We start from the raw sequence: 23,461 nt of genomic DNA on the forward strand, positions 1-23,461 counted from the left end.
CCAGCCCCGCCCCCGGCCCCGCCCCCTCAAGCCGCAGCGCCGCTCCCGGAAGTGCCACGTGTCCGCAGTGCGGCTGCGCGCGCCGCCCGGCAGTTCCGGTGGGTCTGTCCCCCCGCCCGGGCCGGCGCCGCCACACGGGCGGCTCCGAGCGCAGCCGGCCGAGCCATGGCCCAGCCCGCCGGGGCTCCCGCCGGCCAGCAGCCCTACAGCAACGGTGAGTGTGGGGCAGCCTCGCGGGGCTCGGCGCGGGACGCGGCCTGGCGGGGTCGGCTCCCGCCCCGCGGCGCTTCCTCCGGGCCCAGGCCGCCCTTGGCCCCGGGACGGCGGGGGCAGGGGGCCACTGCCCGCGGGCAGAGCGCGGGGAGGGGGGTCGGGGGTGCTCCGCTCGCTGCCCGGGTCGCTGGGTTACACCCGGCTGAGCTGGCCGTGTTCTCACGGCAGCCCGGACAGCCGCGGCCCGGAGCGAAACGCAGCTGGATCCGGAGGAAAGCGGGAAGGAGCGGCAGCGGTGCCGAGCTGCGTGTGTGACCCGGGAGCGTGGGCGCTGGGAGCGGGGCTGAGGTGCTGTCCGACCGAGCCCGGGCCTCAGTGCCACTGAGGAAAACAGCGGCTCATGAGGCAAAAAAAGTCTTCATTCTGATTTACTTTCGTGGCGCAAGTATCCCTGAGTACACTTGTCTGTCGATATGAAAGACAGCGCTTTTCAGAGAGCCCGTGTCTTGTTCCCGGGCCCCGAGCAGCCCCGGCCGGTCCCGCAGCCCGGGTGGGTCCCTGTGGGTGACACGGGTGACACAGCCGAGGTTTGACCCTTTGGAACGGGGCTGTACATGTGGCACTGTGGTTATCGCTGAGCTCAGCCTACGGCGCAGCGGAGCTTTCTTATCTTGTCATTCTAAAGCCGACATTATCTGGTTCTGTGTGCTGCAAACTGGGGAAGTCTTGATTACTTTCTTCCCCTCAAAATGTGTCTGTATAAAATGAGATATTGAAGGTGAAGCTGAACTTAATAGCCAGTGTTTTTAAGATAGGAGTAAGAAATTCAAGGCCAGCCTTGTCTCTGTGTCTGTTTTCATTGCATGTGTGCAAATCTGTGCTGGTGGAAGTGTCTCCTGATTTCACATACACAGACTGCATCCTCTGCACTTGCTTCCTTAATTATACACTTGTATGTTTCAGTAGCTGTGCTGCATCATAAGCAGTTCAGTTATAATGAGATCTTTTGATTTTTCTTCCCCCTCCTCCTGCACAGTGCATTTATTGCTTTTCTTCAAAGTCATCAGCAAAATGACAATTTGCAATTAACTGTATAGCTGCTTCTAGGGTCAAGACAGTGGGAAGAGATGAATATATTGTGGAGAGGGAGGCTCTGTTCTGGAGAGCTTATGGTCTGAGCAGCGACTGTACAAAGAGAACGTTGGCTAATGGAGTAACTGAGTGGGATGATTTACAGACTGACATTGCTTTATGTTTGCTTATTTCCCTAGTGTCAGATTAAGCGCATAATGGAAGCTATGGAGAGGCAGTCAGAGAAAGAGGAATTTCAGGCTACTCTGCTCTCAGGTGTATGAAAAATAAAGAACTGAAATGTGGCATTATGCAAATACTAGGTAATAAAATTAAACAGTCGTTAGGTATGTTAGAGATAAAGGTTTGGGTTTCTGGCCTTTGAAATAAATCAAATTGTTCAAGCATGGACTGCTCATAGCATTGTTTAAAATATATATTGAAAGGTGCTGTGATCCTTGACCTTTATAAACCAAAGCTTTATAAACCCAAAGCTTTATAATACAGTGTTGTGGGTACTGAGAGTGCTGTAGTGGTGCTTACAGTGGTCTGTGAGGAGAGAAAACTGTCAGCAGGATGATAAATTGTTCTGTAGCTGTCAGCCCTTCCTTGCAACTTGTTGCTTGCTGAATTGTTTGCAGGTAACTCCCTGAGCTTGCATGTCCACCAAGGCAGTAAATTGTCACAGCAGCACCATGATGCCTGGGAAATTGTTTAGCACAGAGCATCAGGTTGCTTAGCAACAACCTTCCTCTCCTTCATTTCTGTTGGTCTTTTAATAGGACCACTATTCTGTACTCATTTCACTGCAGGTGTCTAATTTGCTTTCCAGTTGATAGATCTGAAATGCAAACAAGAAGGAGGAACAATTCTTTTAGAACTGTTTTGCTTTTCTCACATATCTTAACACGGTACTTTGATGTCATGAGGTTTTTTAGGAGCTGTTGGGTTTGGAATCCAGTGGGTCAGAGTCAGCTGAAGTGGACACTGGTGGCAACTGATCCCATGGCATCTGTTGGGATGTAACTTTTCAGAGTGATTATCTTTGCATCTCGCTGGAGCTTGGAGAGCTTGTGGCTGGCAAAAGTGATGTGCTGAGTAACTGGCTTGGAGTAGGGGACAGTGAAATTCTGTGTGGTGGAAAATATGACTTGGATCATGACCTTCCCCATTAGTACTTTGACCATTTTGTAAAACTATCAAGCAACCTTCATATACATTCTCATGCCATTCCCGATCTCTTAGAAATGCTAAATGGTTTTGTGTTGCTGTAAAGGAGACTTTTGCTGTTAAACAGGTGTCCATTCATCTATTACTAACTCATTTCTGTGGTCTCCAAGTGTTGGCTGCTTTGCTGCTGTGCAGGTAAAGTAGCTCTTCAGTCCACACAAAATTCCTTGTTTGTTTTTGGCTTCACAGAAAACCAGCAGCATTTGGTTAAAGAGGGACAGCCTAGATACTCTTTGATGGGCCTCAGTAAAGAGGTCAGGTCAAGATGGATACCTGGAAGCAACGGGGTACCAAAGATGAGTACCAAAACAGCGAGTCCTGTAGAAAAGTTTTGTGCACCATGAAACTCTGTAAAGGGGTTTTCCCTCAGTGTGATTTCTATAGCTTTTTTGGCAGCTTTATGCAGACTTGTCTTGGACACGTGAACTACTGTGAGGATATCAAGACTTTTCATTGTGCTTCTAACTTTAAAAATAAAATTGAAATTGGAACATTGTTTTGTGGTGAATTTGATTTTTATTTTTGCATAAGGTGCCATAGAAAATATCAAGTAGGCCAGTTTTTTATATCACCTCACTTCCACTGTTTCATCCTCGATCAGGAAAAGCAGTGCATAGGAGACCAATCCAAGTACGCTGATTTCTGCCTGGGATAGAGAGTCATGCCCTAAGGGGAAAAGTCAAGTTATGAAACTAATTTGTGTTTGTTCTGTATTTTTCATACAGTTTGTAGCGATGATATTACATCACTGTTTGTGGGGATGCAGTCAGAAGGTTTGGTAAGAATTCATCATTTTTAAAGCTAGCAAGTTTAATTGCCAATGGGATTTGTAAATTGATTGTTGAAAACCCATCTCATACACTGAAGGGTAATTTTTGAAGATAACTTATAACTGTTAGCATTTTCATCTCGGTGAGCTTATTCTTTAAAAACCCTTTATTTTAGACAATTACTAATTGCAAATATTTATGAGCAGCATTATAAGGACAGCAGCGTATAACTGGATTTCCTAACTGAATGATAAATTACACGTTGAAGTTAATGGTTGGAGAATAATACGGTGTGTACTTTTTACGCACAGATAACAGTGGCGGTGAGGATGAGATCACTGGCACTGTAGTAGTTATATGGACCTGTGCAATATTCAGTGAATTAACAGCTGCGTGTGACCCAGAGCTCAGAGTTTTCTGGAAAATGAGGAGCTGAATGACCGGTGCAGTATTTGTCCTGACCAAGAACTTCAGTGTGTTCTGCCTTAAGTTTAATTTATTTTCAGAAATGTCTGAGTTACTTGGAAGTGTGAACTTGCTCACCTTTCAGACTTCAGTCGTTATGTTTCAATAGGAAACCAACTGTCTTTGTTTTAATGTATCATTCTGCTTGTGGAATGTCTCCAGTATCTAAGCTGTGTTTTTAGGGGATGAGGAGAGCCACAATGTGAGTGGCTGAACTGAATGATACAACACTGGAAAGTGTTTTGGTAGTTGTGAAGGAGTCATGGCTGGCTGTGGCCTGCAGTATCTAGTGTGTTCTGCTCCAAAGGATTTATCTTGAAAATTGATAGTCTCTCTTCAGAATATCCATTTTGTAGCAATGTTTTGGACAACCTGTAGTAGTACCTTTCTTGATGGAGCTCTTATTGCACTGGAAATCCCATACGATTCTGTCAACCTGTGCCTCTGTAAAGCAGGAATCTGATGATGCTCTTGCCAGTATTATTTACTGTTTGGAGACTTACTAACCTTTTTTTAATTCTTTTTTTCTTCAAATGGGTAAAACTTAGGTCATGTATATCAACCAACAAATGCATAAAGAGCATCGTTAACCTGTCAAGTTTTATTTTCCTGACTGGTGAATTATTTTATGATAAACTTACCCTTCATTCTGTGTTGGTGACCAGTTGGCCACTCACATGAGCAGTTTGTGTATGAATAGTTCTCGTACTAAAATTAACTGCAGAAACTTTCATAGATTAACTCTGTCACTTAAGTAGTAGTGTGGTGACCTATGCTGGCACTTGGCTGGCAGTGTCATTGTGGTGAGCTGACGTGTATGTTGGTGTCAGTCGTCATGTGAAATGGAGTTCTTACACAATGCATCTTCCGCTTTCAGTCTGCTCTGAAAGTGTGTGCTACTGCCAGCAATGTGGGACAGTGCTCCTCTGTGGGCAGCTTGCTTTTGGGGGTTTCTGAAGACTGGAATGAGATCCTGTGTGAGTTTCAATCGGGAGCATGGATGGTACTGGAATGCTTAGCTGTTGCAAGGCTACTGTGAACCAAATTAAAGATCTACGTGCTGATAGCAAAATATTGCCAATTTCATGTCCCTTGCAGTAGTACTTCTGTCACATCTGATGGTTTAAATTAAAAACGGCTTGGAGACTAATAAAGTGCTACGGAAAGACATTCACAGGAACATCTTTTATTTTCAGAAGTGATACACAACATTGACTTGCTAAAGAGTGTAGTTTTTTTCTTTCCAGGTCCTGTTCCAAATCAGCTGATGCATCCCCCAGATGGCCAGGGATACAGCCCTGCGGTTCCAGGATCGTACTCCCATCAGATGGCGGCAAAGGTTCCTCCACATCAGTCTTCTGGACAGTATAGCTATAGTGGCTCTCAGAATGTTTCTCAATTAAACAATTACCAAGGACCTGGCCAGACTCTCAATAGACCACCGGTGGCAGCTTTCTCCGGGTCACCAGCGCAACAGCCAGGTCCTATTCAACAAGTGCTGCCGCCTGCATTACAGAACTCAGCTGCTGTATCATCTACTGGGAGCTTTCCTCCTGGAGCCAGCCCACCGGTGCTTTCAAACTGGCAGTACAGCCAGACTCCTGTGAGTCAGCCACTTGGGGCTCAAACAAGCCATTTGGCTCATGTGCCTGGGACAGGGTCAGCTCAGCCACCATCATCGTTATCAGGAAATACAAACCCTCCAGGGAGTTATCAATATGCTGCTTCTCCAGGAGGTCCTCCACTGCAGAACAGCTACATGAAGCCAGGTAAGCAGAACTTCTTGATATTTTACCAATATCCATTTTTCAATGTCTTTCTAAAATAAGTATAGAATTGACTCTGCAGTGACATTTTGCTTGTGGAAGAAGATTGTCAAAGCAGATACACCCATCAGAAATACAGGGATGCTTTATTTGGGTTAGAAATGGAAGTTCTGTGCACAGGTTGGTTGTTTCAGCTGGCTGGAGCAGGTAACTCCTGAATGGTGTCTCATTGTTTTGGGACACTGTGTGTGGGTGATGCTGTTTCTGTGACCTTCACCATTTCTTGGGGTGGCTGTTGGAGCATTAGCATGTTTCAGTCAAGGACTTCACAATTGAAAATTGTGGTTCTGTTTAGTGAGCATGATCATCTTGTTGAATGTTCTGTAATCACTTGATTCAGGTAGTTTTCTGAACAGCCTCAGTGAGGTTGATGCAAATAAGTGGAGCACAGCCTGGAAAGAAAACTGAAAAGCACTCTGTGCTGTTGAAATAGAGGTCAGTTCACTGGAAAGCTTCCTTCCCCCAAACTTGTAGTTTTCACATTTAATGATAATTGCCAGTCTTCAGGAAGTACTCTAAAAGTAGGAGACTTTGTTCCTGCTGCTTGACTGCTGGTATATGCAGTGGTAAAAGCTTTTCCAACACTAAATAGCTCTATTGTGCAACTTGTGATTATTATGGAAACACAGCTAATACTCAAGTTTCTCTTTGCCAAACTGCTGTCTGTTGTTACAGAGTTTTTTTCTGACTGAGCATTCAAACAGGACTTAGGTACAGAAATATTTCCCATGTAAAAGCAAATAATTTTTCTTCTGAAGTGCTTTTAGCCTCATTAGAGATTTTTATTGATGCTAGTTTTTTTGTTATAGGCCTGCCTAATTTTGTTGTGCTGTTCAAAATGTCTGAAGCTCACAGAATTTATGAAACTATTTCTGTCACTTAATTGGAATAAACAATTAGTACTTTGGAATTAGTGAGGAAAATGCAGAGAAATTTTGGAAAGTGGCATATGAAATGAGAGCAAGTGTTTGGAATAAATAATTTTTATATCCATTCAATCCTCCTGAGCAATTTCCCTGGTTATTTTTTGTACAACAGTGATCACTTTTAAAATTAATTTAGCTTGTTTGGTGATGACTTCAGACTTAGTTATAAAGTTGGGCTGTTTTCTGTATGTCTTGAAATTCTTGCCAACAAAAGCAAAAAAAGGTGAAAGAGATCAATGGCTTCAGGAACTCAGAATGAGAAAAGCATGACAGAAACAACCTGAAGTTGTGAGACCCTCTAACCACTTGTTAGGATTTATGTAACTCATGCTGTTCATCTTCTGAATAACAGGAATATTTAGAATTCAATCTATGTGGTTTTGTAACAAAACTTTTGTGACTTTTTTCAGCTGGGTTAAACTCCTCCTAAAAGTTAATCTTTTTATAGGATCTGCACCTCCACCAGTGACTCAGCCTTTAACTCCACTCCAACCTCCAAGGCCACCTTTAGGACCTCCACCAACTGGTGGTCCACCCAGGCCATCAACAGCGATACAAGGACCACCTAGTGCACAGTCTCTGCTAAAATCAGCTGCAAACCAAGAAGGTAAGAAACAATTTGCTCTTTATGTTGAATCCAAACGTGGCAACTGCTGTAATATGCAACCTTTAAAGTCAAGCACGTTGCTCTATTAGAGACTCAAATTGTAAAATTGATACTAATACAGCTAATTAATCTAAAAAGAGCAGGTAAGGACCTGGAAAGAAAAAAATAATCCTTGCAGACAGATGTTAATAAAATTTAAGAAATTAACACTTAAAAATATATTTCCAATTGCTGTTTTACGTGGCCATGTCTCTTGTAGTTAGCGTTGGTTTTTTTTCTTTTTTGTGTTATAAAGTGATAACAAATTTCTCATTTCTCTGCATCCCTGACTGCTGTGAGGACAAAAATCCATGTATGACTCCTGAGAGAACTAAAATGTGGCCCCTGCAATTCCTTGCTGTTTATGTAGCTATACTTTATTATCCCCTCTGTGTAAAATCACTGAAACACACATCTTGTGTTTGTTAACTTTCTGAAGGAAGTTACTAGAGGCTGTGAAGTGTCAGCTGTTGAAGACAGATACCTGACTGTGTCTCCTGTGTGCCCTGCACAAATATGCCATTGTTTAAGAACTCCTCAGGGCTCTGTATCAGACAGACTCCAGTTGTTTGGCATTTAGTGCCCATGCTAGATGGGGCCACGTGCGAGTCGGCAGCTTTATTTTTACATACATAGTTCTGTCAAAGCTGTTGGTTCCTTGCATGTTCAGATTGACAGTTTCTTGTGTGTGGTAGCTGTGTGAGTACAAGAATAGTATATTCATATTTAGCTTAGTTTGGAATGTATTAAATGCATTAGAAACAGCTTTTGCTTAGAAAATATTTTCTTCATAATGAAGAAAAACATTTTCAGAGCCCTGGAGAGATAAAAATGTTTAGTCTATGAAGCAGGTTGACTGCTAGCAAGATTCAGTGCCTAATGTAAGTTCCTTTTATTGGGTCATCTTTGAAGATTTTATTAGAAGATGGCAATAAAAATAGAGTACCTACTTCTCCTTAGCAATATATAGTTGTGTTAGTATATTTAGACATAGTTGGCTTACCAAAACCTGTCCTTTGGGAGCATTCTCTGAGTTTCAAGGTTTTTCCTATCTTGGATTGGATTTCTATCTTGACTGGTATGTGACTGTGTCAGAGCTGTTGCTGTTTGGTGAGCAGTAGTGAACTAAGTGTAAGTGTAGGGAATTTGGTGTTTCTGTGAATTAACAGTGAGAAAGTTCTTTAGGGAACTCTAAGCTGCAGGGTACTTGGAAAACTACAGTGAGCCTAAAGAGACTTCCTCTGCTGAGGAGAGAGTGTCCCCTGTTTACTGCATGGCAGCCTGGAAGCTATGGCAAATCCCTAATCTAAAGGAATCCTAAAAGATGGTTCAACCAGAAGTGTAGGGACTTTTGTTTTCCTTAAAAAAAAAAAGAAAAGATTGTGAGGTTTTATGAGTGTCCTTTGTTGAGGTCATGTCTGCAGGGGATGTGGCAGAAAGAGGCCAAAGTGTGTGCTGAATTCGGTTTCATTCTGGGTCAAAAACCAAGTATATAAACTGCATGTCTTAATATTCATCCAGCAGGTAGGATTGTTTTTGTAGTTACCTCATTAAAACTTCTTAACTTGTGCAAATTCTCTTAAAAGGTGATGCCAGATCTGCTGCCAGTGATGGGTCTGTAGTGCAGAACAGCTACGATGCAATTGAAGGTGGTGGCCTCATGGGTAAGGCTTTGGGAGTAAAAATGATTGTTATTATTAGGGAGCTTTTAAGAGTCTGGGAAAAAATAGAAGTTTAAGCATTTGTGTACAAACATATGTACTTGGTTCAATGCCTATCTTGAAGCTAAATATGAAATTTGAAGCATTGGCAATTAGCATGTCTTTCCCTGTAATATGTAAAGCAGGTGGGAGCACTTTGCAAAGCTGACAGCAGCTGTATTTTTTGCACTTAGAAAGTAAACAAGCAGCTCTCCTGTTGTACTAATGCCTCGACTAAGATACAGTACTTCAGCAATTAAATACCTGTCTACTCTGCTTCCAGCAACTCCACATCATTCTCCTGCAGCCCCGAATCTTAAGATGAATAGAAGTGTTGGGTATTCTTACCCTGCCTTACCTCCAGGCTACCAACATACTTCTCCACCTGGAGCACCAGGAATGCATGCATCTGCTTTGCAATACCCAGATGGATCAAAACATTTCCACCAGGTAAAGATTGTCTGGTTTTTATCTCAGTACTACCTCTAGTGGGGGCATGTGGGTAAAGAAAAGTGATGATTGGTGTGTGTTGTGTGTCCCTAGAGTGCTGCTTCTTTTGTTTCCTATTTGGGCACCATTTGCTCAAGAGGACTGACAATAGCCCAGAATTAAAGCTTTTGCCTGTGCCTTGGTACCAGTTTGGAAAAGTTGTGTGCCAGCTCTTTCTGAAGTGTTCCACCTTCAAATCCGTTCAGGATATTTCTTTTGAAACTTTCAGCTGGTTTTGGGGTGTTTCTCTTCCCTGTCATTGTTAGCTGAAGTATTTGGTGGTTTTTTTTCTCCTGAACTTTCAAAGTGAGCTGACCAACACTTTTGCCAGCTGAGCCTCTGTATTTCAAGAGTTTTGTAGCCAATTTATGCTAATTTTTTCCTCTATTATGTTACTTGTCTGAGTCCATGTTCATGTGACAACCAGTATTTCTAAATACATTGAAATAATGGCAGTTAGCACATAAGAAAAACAAACTGAAAGGGAAATAGGGGTGCTTTTAAATGAACTATGGGTTTCGTCCAAATAATTGGTGCTAATTTTGGAAATTTTATTTGACTCTAGCCTGCCCTGGGCACTAATCACTTAACTGCATCAATGGGTGGCCTGAGTCTACAGCAGGAAGGGTTAAGACCTGTGAATCTTCTTCAAGAAAGAAATATTCTTCCTCCCACCCTCTTGAAGGCTCCTGTCCCAAACTTGCATGAAGACATCCAGAAGCTCAACTGCAATCCTGAGTAAGAATATGCATTTGCTATAATTCATCAAAATAGATAGGAGTATAAATTCCTACTTACAAACATAATTTTATAATTTTCATTTAAAACAATGGAGTAAATGAAATTTCAAACAAGAGGCTGGCAGTTGGTTAATCAGTTATGCTCTCTGACTGTGCATAGCCAGGGTCTCCTGCTTTGCAAATATTTTTATGGTAGATAAAGGAAATAACAGTGCCTTTGTGACGTTGTTCATGCAAACAAGCTGGACAGGATTTGCAAAACTGCCACACACATCTGCACTTTGTGGAAGCTGCTGAGTGCTCAAGACTCAGAAAATTGTGGGCTTGTGTATGGTTACTAAGTTTTTAAAACCACTTTTTAAACTTTGCTGGTTCTGATTTATTCCAAAATAACATCTAATATATAAAGATTTGGTGCAACTTTGACGATTGTTAGGCTTAACTTTGACTTGAGTGACTAAAATGACACTCAGTTCTGTGTAAAGAGCCATTTGTATAAAATAAGAACTCAAAGTATGTACTGTGGGTCAAGTTCAGACAGAAGCAAAGTGATTTGACAGACATCCTTTATCTGGAAATGGAAATTCACCATCAACAGCTCTAGAAAAATATACTGTACTATTGAAATCATAATTTATTATCTGAAAGCCTCTGAAAATAACCCTTTGTCCTCCATGTAGGTTGTTCCGCTGTACCCTGACTAACATTCCTCAAACTCAGGCCTTATTGAATAAAGCCAAACTTCCTTTGGGGCTCCTGCTTCATCCTTTCAAAGACTTATCGGTATGAGAAATATTCAAAACTTTACATGGTGAAATATCAGCTATGCTTTTACTAGAGTCCACACAATGGACAATTCATTATAAAACAAGGGCAGGTGTCTTGGCCCAGAAGAACTACCATAGTAACTTACACTTCCTTGTTCCATACAGATCACTGTAATTTTTCTGAATTATTTCTCCCTACCATTTTTAAACCTTCAGGTCTCACTTCTTAATAAAGAAGAAACCCTTCCAAACCTCAAAAAACCAAAAGCTTAAAGGCAGCACAGAATTTGGACTGTGACTAAATCTAAATTCCAGGTTGTGTATCAGTTGCAGTTACTCATTTCAAACCTAGTACTAATGCCAAACTCAAGACTTGACAAAGTTGAAGGGGTATGGATGTCATGAGATAGCCAGGAGACTTTGAGTTTAGCAATGTTTCTCTTAAAGATTGGGTTGTTATTTTTTTCTCAGTTTAATTTTTTAAAGATATGGGCTTCTTTTTCCCTGCTTTTTGATCTGTGTTGGGTGCAGGATTTGATCTTAAACCATTGGTGTGAAATTAAGAAATTGGAGGCTTGGAAAGGGAATCTACACAGTCAAATATATTAGAGCTCAGTTCCTACCTGTTGTTTTAAGGAATTGCAGGGATGCTTTGACTCACTAGCCAGCACAGTGTAGGTGGTGTTACCACAGATGAACAGCTGCAGGATGAGGATGCTTTAAAACAGGAAGCTTTTCTTTTCCAGCAATTGCCAGTGGTCACTTCCAGTATTATTGTGAGATGCCGTTCCTGCCGAACGTACATTAACCCTTTTGTCAGCTTCCTAGACCAAAGGAGATGGAAATGCAATTTGTGCTATAGAGTCAATGATGGTAAGTTTTAAATGTTCTTTAAAGTGCTACTATGAACCTTTCCCACCTTGGCCTTTGAGACTGGAATGTCGTTAGCCATATCAATAGGGAAACTGTTGTCAGTCACACTGGGAGTCATGCGAAATGTTTCCCAGGGACAGTGGTGTCCCTGAAGAAACACAGTAAGCCCAGGTGGTCCCCCAGGGTACTCTTGCAGGTGTAAGTGCACCACACTGCCTAGTGTAGTTTTCCAGGTGTTGCTCAACAGCTACGAAAGAGTTGATATATTTTGGGTTAAAATGCAGCACAGTTAATACTAGTGTGAAATACTAATATATCAACTTATCTGCATAGTTCCTGAAGAATTCCTGTATAATCCTGTGACAAGAGTTTATGGAGAACCTCATAAAAGACCTGAAGTCCAGAATGCTACTATTGAGTTTATGGCTCCATCTGAATACATGGTAAGGCTTTATTTACTTTTCCTTATTCTCTCCCTTTGTCTTCTTTTCAGAGGGAGTCAGAGAAAGCTTTGTTTCAAATGATACTTTTCAGTTCAGTAGAACAGTTGTTGCCTTAAGGAATGTATCTGAGAAGTCATGGGGAGAACTTCAGAGACTTCACTTCTAAACATTTATAATGTCAAAGTTGTTCTGTATTTAGAGTATGTTGATATCTATTGGAAGAAAACTAGAATTCTGGTGTTACCAAATTAGAGGCAAATGCATTCAGAAATTTTTGCCATCATCTGTGTGCTGTTTTAACAGTTTAAACTTGCAATGGAATGAATAAACCATATGAAAGGTTATTTGAAAATTAAAGGTAATCTTTTCTTTGCTCAGCTGCGTCCACCTCAGCCCCCTGTGTACCTCTTTGTGTTTGATGTCTCTCACAATGCAATAGAGACAGGATACTTGAATACAGTCTGCCAGACCTTGTTAGACAATCTTGACTCGTAAGTACTTTTTTCTTAAAAGCTTCTATTTTCATTCCTCTTAAACTTGTGATCCAACATGCCAGTCCTTTCTGTCTGGAAGAGAAATTTCCTAATGTGGGCTAGCAGTGGCCAGTATGGTGTTAAAATGTACCATAAAGCTGTAGTATTTTCCCTGTCACAGCTACACCAGTATAAAAGGTAATGTCGGGGTTTGATTTTCAGTCTGACTCTTTCCTATATGCTACACCAGCCCCCGAAAGAATAACAAGCATCATGTTTATGATATCTTTTGAACTGTATTTTTAGAAGCTGAAATTTAGATAAGTGTTTGCTGAAAAGAGTCATATATCTAATAATCTTTTCATAAAATGCATATTGTCTGAACTTCTATAAACACTGCTTGGTATTTTGCAGTTTACTTCTTCCTTCTACTTCTGTTTACCCTCTTAAAAGGTTTTCACATGCCTGGTAGGTGACTGCTCTGAGCTCCTTTTTTGTTGTGGTTTTTGTTCTCTCCAAAATGACTTGGTGAAGCTCTTGCAGTCTAGCTGTTAAATTAACTACTTGGTAGCAAACATGGAGAGATGCAGTGGATGTTAAAAAAAAAAAAAAAAAGCCTGCAGAAATGAAATTTCATCTCACTGAACACCATATGTCTCATTTTTAGGCTTCCTGGGAACACTAGAACAAAAATAGGCTTCATAACATTTGACAGCACAATCCATTTCTACAGTCTTCAGGAAGGTCTCTCTCAGCCTCAGATGCTTATAGTTTCAGATATTGAAGGTATGCAGAAATAAATTCTGTGATCAGTATCTATTAGTGATTGCTGGTTATGATGGCATTTAAAAGTATGTATCTGGTGGGAGTTTCTAGATCACATCATTAGTCTCTAGTAATGGCTTTAGCAGTAGCATATGTGTGAGTTTGTTTATGAAGACATCTCCCTGATACCTGAGCAATGCTGTGCCTGTTCATGACTTCAGTTAGCCTTCCTAACTTCAGTTTAATTTGTTCAATTCTCTAGATTCCTCCTGAAATTCCAAATACTGATGCTGGATACATTTCTATAGATTTTCTGATGGCTGGTGCTTAGTGCTTGTCCCTCTGCCCTTTGTGTCAAGTCACCTTTCAACTGGATGTTATTGGGCGGAGTAGAATGAGCACTGGAAATATTTGCTATGTGGTTTTATTTAATAGTCTTGATTATCCTTCAGCCCTGTCAATTGCTAATCTAACATGGGATTCTAGCCACAGGAATGCTTATGAGAAAAAAAAAATCCACATAATTATGTTTACATGGGCTAATACACTGATACTGTGTGCTTTTTCCAATAAGTATAATGCTTGGTAAATAAAGTCAGCAGAAGCTTAATGTGTTTTTAAAAGGTAACTCAAATATTTTCTTTCCCTTTCAGATGTATTTATACCGATGCCAGAAAACTTACTAGTAAATTTAAATGAAAATAAAGAGGTAAGAAGTAAGGACTTTCCTAAACAATTAGTGACATTTACATAATCAGGGATATGTCTGGTAATTTTTGATTTATTAATTCTCATTAACAACTCCTGTTCAAATGCCAGATTTGAGGCAAAAAAAGAGGTCTTTTATCTATGTCACTGTAAATTCTTGCCAACCTTAAAAAAGACAGTACTTCAACTTTTTTTGTGACTATATTGCTTTAATATTGGAAGTGTTAATACTTGATTATGCTCAACAATGAGCTCTATATGAAGTAGAAAACTAATGAAGACTCAGAGGCCTAATACTGTTTTCTCACTTGCAGCTAATTCAAGATCTGTTGAAGACGTTGCCACAGATGTTTACCAAGTCCCTGGAAACTCAGAGTGCTCTGGGGCCTGCATTACAGGCTGCATTTAAACTGATGTCCCCCACTGGAGGTAGAATCACTGTCTTCCAGACACAGCTCCCATCAGTGGGAATGGGAGCACTAAAGTCACGAGAAGAACCAAACCAAAGATCAACAGCAAAGGTTAGAAAAGCAAAAAAGGTTGAGAGTACTAACAGATTAATTACCTGATTTTTAAAATAAGATCAATGATGGAGAATTGATTATTAGTGTCCCTGAAAACAGGCAATAAACGTATTAATCCATTTGTATTTCCTTTGTATTATATTATATGTATTGTATTCCACTGTGTTAACAGGACATACATCTGACACCATCGACTGATTTTTACAAGAAGTTGGCCTTGGACTGCTCAGGACAACAGGTTGCAGTGGATTTATTTCTTCTTAGTGGGCAATATTCTGACTTGGCTTCTCTAGGTAAGTCATAAAAAGCTGTTCTGGGGCTTGTAACTCTTGTATTCTGAGAAAATGCATAGAAGCTTCATTAACATTTAGTAGATGAACCTGATTTAAATTAATCTGGTGTGTCAAGATGCAAACTTTTCCTTGCTGAGCAGTGACAGTGAATAGAATGTAATCTTTCAGTCCTAATTTAACCTACTTATTTTCACATCCTCCCTTAGTGAGTCAGTATTCTTGTGCCTCTGATAGAAGTAGCTGAAATACTTTCTTTTTATGCCTTTTAACCATCAGTGTAATTGTCTTTAGAACAAATTTTATTAGCATTCTAATTATTTCTTCTCTATTTAACCAAACTTTCAAGTGACAGCAATTTCAGGTTGGTAGAAAATTACTTCACTCCTGAAACTGTCACTAGAAGGTACAGTTGTGTTACATCTATGTCTTTGTGGGCAGTTCTGTAACTATGTATTGGAGTGATTTGCAGGTGTGAGCAGCTTAATAATTTAAAGACTGCAGCAGCAACTGTCTGCACTCTCCAATGTGTGCTGATTTTGTTTCAGGTTGTATATCAAGGTATTCTGCAGGTAGTGTCTACTACTACCAATCTTACCATCATAAACACAATCCTGTCCAGGTGGAGAAATTGCAAAAGGAACTGAAGCGATATTTAACTAGAAAAATTGGGTTTGAGGCTGTCATGAGGATAAGATGCACCAAAGGTTTGAATTCACCTTCTTAGATTTTTTTGGGAGGTGGAGAAGAGGGAAGTGGGTGTTTGCTGCTGTTTGGAAATGTTTTGATTGGGATTTTAGTTGATTTGTAAGCTTAAATGATTAAAAGGCAAAGATTAAAAAAGGAAAATACAGTATCAGGGATCAGACAATTTATTAAAGACTTTATTTGTAGTGTGTTTTCTGGCATCCAAGCTCCATTTACAATGGTCAAATCTGAAAATCTTGTTGGACTACTATTTCAACAAGATACTGTTTTTATAATCTAGAGACTTTCTACTACTCTACATTGATTTGCCTTGTTAATTCCCACTTTCTGCTAGACCTTATGGATTCTTTGGATCAGTTGTCAGTTTGGAGTATTTACCTTTTCTGAAGAGACTGTATTTCATTGAGAGGGAACATTGTGACACACAGTCATCTGCAGTGATCGCAGATCTGTAAATGGTGCCTGTACTTCACAGCTATAAAACCCAAACGGATTCCTGATTATCTTGTAGGTCTTTCCATTCATACTTTCCATGGGAACTTCTTCGTACGATCGACAGACTTGTTGTCATTACCCAATGTAAACCCAGATGCGGGATATGCTGTGCAAATGTCAGTGGAAGAGAGCCTTACTGATATGCAAGTAGTTTCTTTTCAGTCAGCTCTCCTGTACACCTCCAGTAAAGGTAAGGTTAGACTGAGCAAACGATGGCATTTGTAGTGTTGTTTTGTAAAACAAGTATGGAGGCTACAGTTTTCTTTTCTTGCAGGTGAAAGACGAATTCGTGTCCACACGATGTGCTTACCTGTTGTCACAACACTGAGTGATGTGTACCTAGGGGCAGATGTGCAGGCCATCACAGGGCTCTTAGCCAATATGGGTGAGTGTGCTAAGAGCTTATTTGGATATGCATGGATAGAATCCTTAAAGCTCTGAGCAATAATCCTCTGGGAAGTGGCATTAGAGGAAAAGATTTTCCCTTGTTAGAAGAGTGCTTTGTAAGTCACAAACCTAAGAGAGTTTTGGTTTTAATGCTTGGCTTAGGCGAAGGATCAGCAGAGCTGTGTATAATCACCTGGACTTAGGCTTAGTCTGGTGCATCGTTGTGGGCCCCAGCTTTTTTCTGAAGCACTTGACTTCCCCTAGAATGTGTTAAAAGCTTATTAAGATGCATGGACATACATGATAAAATGAGAGAAGGTAATGTGTGGGACTGTATTCCTGCCAAGGGAGGAAACCTCTCTTACTGAGCCTTGTGCTCTGTTTTCAGCTGTGGACCGCTCTGTTTCTGCTACGCTGAGCGATGCTCGGGACGCCTTGGTCAATGCAGTGATCGATTCCTTGGCTGCTTATCGCTCCTCCGTGCTGAGCATCCAACAGCCTGGCCTCACAGCTCCCCACTCCCTGCGCCTCTTCCCTCTTTATATACTGGCACTCTTAAAACAGGTAAGAGAGGAAAGGAAGCCACGCAAGGGGATGATTCTGTTTGGCAGGTCAGCTGTGAAGTAAAAGGACAATTCTTTGATGGAGAATAATTTAGTTCAAAAGCAGGAATTTGGAAGTGTGTGTAAAACCAAAAGTATAAATGTTTTAAGCAAAATAAAGACACTGACTAGGGTAGAGAATGTGTCAGGGAACTAATAGTGTTTTCTCAGGAATCTCATTTTTGTGTATTTCTGGAAACGTAAATCCACACAGCAGTTCAGTGTGGATTGCAAGAGAGCTGGGTGGGTGGCAGAGAGGGAGTTGACTTGCTGTTCTTGCAACAGGTTCAAAGCATTTCAAAACATTTGCTCAATGTAAGTATTTTTAATTGAATTTCCCTGAACTGATATTAGAAGTCATTTAAATGTTGGAGGAACTGGTTTTCTGTTTCAAAGAGAGGTTTTGGATTCATACTTCTTGATTAGGAGTTAACCAGCATGTTCATACTGCACTTTTTCATGTGAAAGCCTTGATAAGCATTTGAACCAGTCAGGTGGAAGGAATGATCCCTACTTTGATTTATAGCTGTTTTTTTGGTCCCAATAAGCCAGGACTATCTCTTTCTTGTAAATCCAGACCTAAGATTCTGTACATTGAAGCCAGTTGTAAATTGTTCCAATATTTATTCTTTTATATTTCATCAAGTAGCATTTTTAAAGTATATGTTAGACATGTTTCAGGGTGCTTTTATCTCAGCTGTAGTGTTCACCAGAAAGGATTGATGGTGCTGGGTTAAGGTTAATTCTAAACTTCAGAAATGGGATATTGAGACTTGTAAGGTTTGTGTGTGAACCACTGAAGACAACTGTAGAGAAGTAAAATAGCAGCAGTAAGGTACCATGAAAAAACACTGAGGGCACATCTCTAAGACTTAAGTAAGTTAGAAATAAGTGGTAGGTGATGTGTGAAATTCAGCTAATCTTGCTTTGCGTCAGTGGTTAAACTAAATGCCTGATCGTTTGCAGAAAGCATTTCAAACTGGGACAAACACACGTTTGGATGAACGCATCTTTACCATGTGTCAGGTGAAAAACCAGCCCCTTGTTTACCTCATGCTCATGACACATCCCAGTCTGTACAGAGTTGATAATCTCACAGATGAGGTGAGTCTTTGCCTTGCTACATAATCTGTTTGTTCCCAAAGATTTGTGTGGTGTGAAAATAAATGTGTTAAAAATCTCCCAAGTTTTCTATATTAAAGCTGCGCAGCTAAAATATAATGTTTCGTATTCTCCCACTTGTTGCATTTATGCATTTGTTATTTGGAACTGGATTGATGAATTTTGGAGAGAAGCTGTGCTTTGCTATGGATGGATGGGGAATATTTTTTCCTAACTTATTTCATCTTTGCCTTGTGTCATTATCTTGTGCTATAAATCACATGTACATAAAGACATCATAACATGGTTTTTGTCCCTTTGTAGCTTTCTCTATTTTAAAATGTCAAGCCATTTTGAGAACAGGGGATGTTTATGTAAAGCCCTCAATAATTTTAGAAATCATATCTTTGGTACATAACAAATCAGATATTCCAGTTTTAGAACTAATTAAGATACAGTAGTTGACATTCACTTTCTCTAAATAAAACATTAATATTTATTAGTAAATTATGCACTTTAAGTATGACTAGAGCTAAACTGAGAAAAATGGTCCAGTTCCAGTATTCAGTATAATACATCCTACTCTTATTTAATGTTCTGTTCTTTATTATTGCATGAAGATGTGAACCACTGTTTTTCTTCTTCCTTCTTTTAGGGGGCTCTTAACATAAATGACAGAACTATACCTCAGCCACCCCTTCTCCAGCTGTCAGTGGAGAAGCTGAGTAGGGATGGTGCTTATCTTATGGATGCTGGCTCTGTAAGTTGTCTGCTGGTGGGGATTTTAAAAAGTATCCAAATTTACTTGATGTGTTCTTTTTGAGAATTCAAAACATGTACAAGACTGCTGAGGTGTGTTTTGGGTTGGATTAATGTTATTAATGGGTGTCTTTCAGGTGATGTTTCTGTGGATCGGGAAGAACTGTGGGCAGGGCTTTATCAGCCAAGTCCTTGGAGTTCCAAATTATGGCTCAATACCACAGAATATGGTATGTGCTTGCTCTGCTGTATGCCAGTCATACAGTGCTGCCAGAACATCATTTGCATGAGAATTAAAATACCACTACTTAGATGTTAGCCCTCTAGTTGTATAGATCCAGATTTGAGCAAAGAAATAATTTCTGTTACTTCTTGGAGTTTCTTCCCATGAAAACACAGGAGGAAGAGGCTGACAAAGATTGAGTTTCTCAGACCTGTGGGAGCAGACTAAGAACCCTTGCAAACAGTGAGCACAGTGGGTTAGTGGGAAATCCTTTAGTTTCTGCAACAAAACAGGAATCAATCATAGCTCAGTCATCACCATTCTGACAGCTAATTGCTGATAATAGTTTAGCACTCATGACTGTTTGAAGCCCTTTCAAAGAAGACAAGACTGAAACTATGCATCACAAAATCTGTCTCTCTGGGTTTTCTTTATACCTCATGAGTTGGGCAAGTTTAAGTGTTCCTTTTACTGTTTTTCCTAAAAATACTCTGTTTGTATTAATGAAACCTTTTGCCTTTTAGACACATCTCCCAGAACTTGAAACTGCAGAATCCATCAGAACACGAGCTTTCATTTCTTGGCTGAGAGAACAGAGACCTTTCTTTCCTATATTATATATAATAAGGTAAGTGGTTTTTAACAGTCTTTTTGCTTTTTTAGCAACCTGTTAACAATACATACTTGGATATCATATACTGAACTTTCTTAATGGAAGGCTTAATGATAGTGTGTGCTGTGTCTGACAGATTAGACTACAGATATAACTTACTGAGTTGTCTCCAATTAGAATTTTTAAAGACTAAAAAATACTAAGTGTTACAGGAGAATCTCTAGTTAATGTCAGCTAAATGCAGTAAATTCTGGTAAGAGCACTTACTAGGATTAATCACTACTAAGGGCTATTTGAGATCCTCTTTTCATATATCCTTAAGCTCTTGAAATGTTTTGCCACTTGAACTGTAACTTTATTAATGCACCATTGCTCTTGGCAAATGTTTATTTCACTCATATAAAACACTTATATTTTTATTTTTAAGGGATGAGAGTCCATTGAAATCAAGTTTTCTGCAAAATATGATTGAAGACAGAACAGAATCAGCCTTATCATACTATGAATTCCTCCTTCATATACAGCAGCAAGTGAATAAATGAAACACTAGGCTTTGGCTCACTTCTTTAAGGAAAGATTTTGCAGTAAAGAATGATTGTGCTTGTAATATCTTCATTAAATCTGTGGCCTGAGGCAGTTGATGAGAAGTTCTCACTGTGATTTCAACGAACTAAAGCAAATAAAGGACCACATCTGAGAATCAAATGTGCAACTACATAATATTGTACCTTAAAAATTCAAACTGTTGGAACTGGTTGAGCACCTTTAATTTGCTGCAAATCGTGTTTTTACTGTAAGTAGTTGCAGCATGAAGTACATTTACAAAGGCAATACTGAAAAGGTGAAATACATTTTGTAAAATAAAGAGTTCTTTGTTGTTCAAAATGTATATTTCTGTAACTTTTTGCTTTTTTTTTTTTTTTGCTGCTAGATATAAAACCTCACAATACTGATCATGATTTGCAGGGAAATTCTTTCTAAGTGCATCCAGTGATTGCAGACAGAGCACCTCCAATGTTCAACTTAATGCTTAAAGTAGCAAGGAAACAAGTGTTCATTATGAAATGAACAAATGCTTATGAAGTGTAGAATCCAGTGCTTGGATTGGATTATGGCTAATAGGACTAAAGGTAAGCTTAACCTGGATAAGGTGGCTGAATTTGTTGAAGCTTTTAATAAGTCAGTATTCTAATTTTAAAAACAGTGGGGAAGAGCAGGCCCTACATGAGACAGATTTTAAAAAGTCATTGGCTGAGTTGGCAGCAAAAGTAGGCTTAGGTAGATGGTAAATTTTGCTTTTCTTCAGTAAAAGGAATAGTTTTAATTTCCATTTATGAATGGTGTGGGAGGGTAAGGGCAAGGAAGGTTATCTCAGATTTTGTTTGGTTTATGTTCAGTAGACTTTTGGCTCTTGTTTACATTAACTGAATGTTGGGCCCCTCAGATCTGCTGTGTTTCTGAAGCAAGTTTGTTGGCAGCACTTCAGACCAAATGTTGGTCTGCAACATTGAATAGTCTGACATTAAAATTGGAAATTGTTTTTCTGAGAACAAAATTATTATATTGCATTTGAAGATTTGTGTGTGGTTGCAGACATGCCTGAAGTTTTCCAAAAAAGGGGTTTTAGCTGTGGCTATGTAATGAGCCCAGGTCCAAAGCCAGTGTGCACCAAATAAAAGCTTTAAATATATTCTCAGATCCTGCCAGAGCTACAGATTGAAGCTGACATCAGACTTGAAGTGAAAATTTATATACAAAAATATTTAAATAATTTTATAAAAGTGTATTGATAATTCTTCTGTTTCGAAGATTATCATTGATAGCTACCAATGTAAAGAGTATTTAAGTTACTGTATCCCAGTGCCCATGGAAATGTTGCGTATGGAAAAATCTTTGTTTGCCCTTTTTTTTGTTTTTTTTGTTTTTAAATAGTGGTAAACTTAAAGGTTTTGCAAAACCTACTTTCTGGGGCAAGTAACTTGAAGAGGTAAAACACTTGTGAGTGGTCAAGTGTACTGTGTTTAGGATATTTGGTGATACAGATGTCAGTAGGGTCAACATTTGGGTAAACATTTGCTCCCATTTCAGGCTGTAGCTGCACGTGATTGTCAGGAGTTGCCTTACTTTAGGGGAGGAGGTCCTTGGGAGAAATTGTTCTTGTTGCTTGAGCACAAGCTGCTAAAGTTCAGAACAATAAAGCTAAAATAGCATGAAAAGATTATTTTAGAACCAATTTAAGCTTCCCTGTCTGCTGCTTCAGTAGCAAACAGGAATATATTTACTTGAACTGCTTTTCAGAGAATTGCACAGTTTCTAGTCATAGTGAAGAGGTTTCTTTTAAGTTTTGACAGTCAGATTTTTTTTTCCCAGGGAGGGGGAAAGGGGTCTCTTAATTTAAATCATAAATGGAACCTCTGCACTTGCATAGATTCTCACCTAGACCTTGTGTTTTGGGTATATTATCACTCAGATGTTGAATTGAAAACCATCCTTGCATCAAATAGCCCACCCAAAGTCTGTTTCTTACTATGACTGTATTTTGCTACTAGATCCCTTTTTTAAAGAAAAATATTGGAGATGGCCTCATTGCTTTATGTACACCAGACTAATGGCTGAAGGTGTCAGTCTTTGTGGCAGTTAACAACTTCAAATTTGAGTCCCTAACTTTTACAGAGCAAAACATCATAAATGAGTCACATGAACCACCTTGGAGTTCTCTTCACTTCAGAAGAAATTCTGTATTGAACTTTCTTAGTTTATTCCCTCACAGGGGGTAAGGCCTGCTGGTTCACTTGTACTGCTGTAAGGGCAATACAGGAAACATGAACACACACTACCTGTGATTTCTCATTTTTACATGCAATTGAAAAATGAGGATGCTGAAGATGGACTGCAAAAGTAGGCAAAAATGGCTCTAGTACTCAGATGTCAGCACGACAACTCTACCACTGTAAATGTGTGGTACAGGTGTGTCTATTTTTGTAGTCAAACACTTTTTTTAAAACTATTTCTGTATTTGACACATAAGTGTTCGGCCAACATTGTTACCATCCATTTTACTTTGCTTTCATTATTGTTTTTAATTTAATATATTTGAGTCTAAGTCCACATAGACTGTGTTGCAATAACTAGAATGATTCACTTTTATTTAGAATTAATTTCTTAACAGAATTTAATCAAAGATGCAGAATGGCTGTTAATTTAAGGGACCATTAAATGTGATTTTAAGGTTCTGTTTACTATTAGGGATGTAATCCTTATAGTAAATTTAATTTTGTAAAGTAGTGTATAATATTGTAATATTAAATCTTTGTTTTCTGAACTCAAACGTTTGATCTTCAGTATGAAGTTATAAATCTTCCCCCTTCTGAATTTGAGACAGGATTTACTTGTCCTCCTTTTTACAGTTTGTAATTTTCACTGTTTTATTCCTGTAAAAAGTCATTTGTAACACATGCAAATGCTTATTTTATCTGTGCTAATTTATCAGATTTGGCTACTCAATAAAATTAATTGAAAGAACTCACGCAAGTCCATCCTTTCTTATAAATAAAAATAGATCTATGTATTTAATCAATGGATATTAACACCACGTTGGTCACAGGAGGCAGCTGGTAGTGATGGTTGGAATTTAGCCTTCAGCAGCATTCCAAG

The 23,461-nt window shown here is 39.5% G+C and overlaps 1 protein-coding gene across 2 annotated transcripts; it reads left to right on the forward strand.

Moving 5' to 3' along the window:
- The first annotated feature begins 58 nt into the window (after window positions 1–58).
- Window positions 59–23,333, forward strand: SEC24A (SEC24 homolog A, COPII component). Of its 2 annotated transcripts, XR_014854901.1 has the most exons (24): window positions 59–214; window positions 4,997–5,518; window positions 6,950–7,108; window positions 8,734–8,811; window positions 9,131–9,297; window positions 9,902–10,074; window positions 10,757–10,859; window positions 11,590–11,716; window positions 12,050–12,159; window positions 12,538–12,650; window positions 13,300–13,418; window positions 14,051–14,106; window positions 14,420–14,626; window positions 14,802–14,922; window positions 15,468–15,626; window positions 16,139–16,312; window positions 16,397–16,507; window positions 16,898–17,073; window positions 18,078–18,215; window positions 18,868–18,972; window positions 19,109–19,201; window positions 19,719–19,822; window positions 20,235–20,600; window positions 20,739–23,333. XR_014854901.1 is itself a non-coding variant. In XM_085073550.1 (23 exons), the coding sequence occupies exons 1-23, from the start codon at window positions 166–168 to the stop codon at window positions 20,347–20,349; spliced, it is 3,279 nt and encodes a 1,092-aa protein (XP_084929676.1). In that variant the 5' UTR covers window positions 59–165; the 3' UTR covers window positions 20,350–20,692. The 2 variants fall into 2 exon arrangements, 1 of the variants encoding a protein (XP_084929676.1); XM_085073550.1 differs by lacking the exon at window positions 20,739–23,333 and having other exon boundaries at window positions 20,235–20,692.
- The last annotated feature ends 128 nt before the right edge of the window (window positions 23,334–23,461 follow it).

Source organism: Lichenostomus cassidix, chromosome 13, assembly GCF_008360975.1.
Source record: "Lichenostomus cassidix isolate B80296 chromosome 13, HeHo_3.0, whole genome shotgun sequence".
Classification (NCBI taxonomy): Eukaryota; Metazoa; Chordata; class Aves; order Passeriformes; family Meliphagidae; genus Lichenostomus; species Lichenostomus cassidix.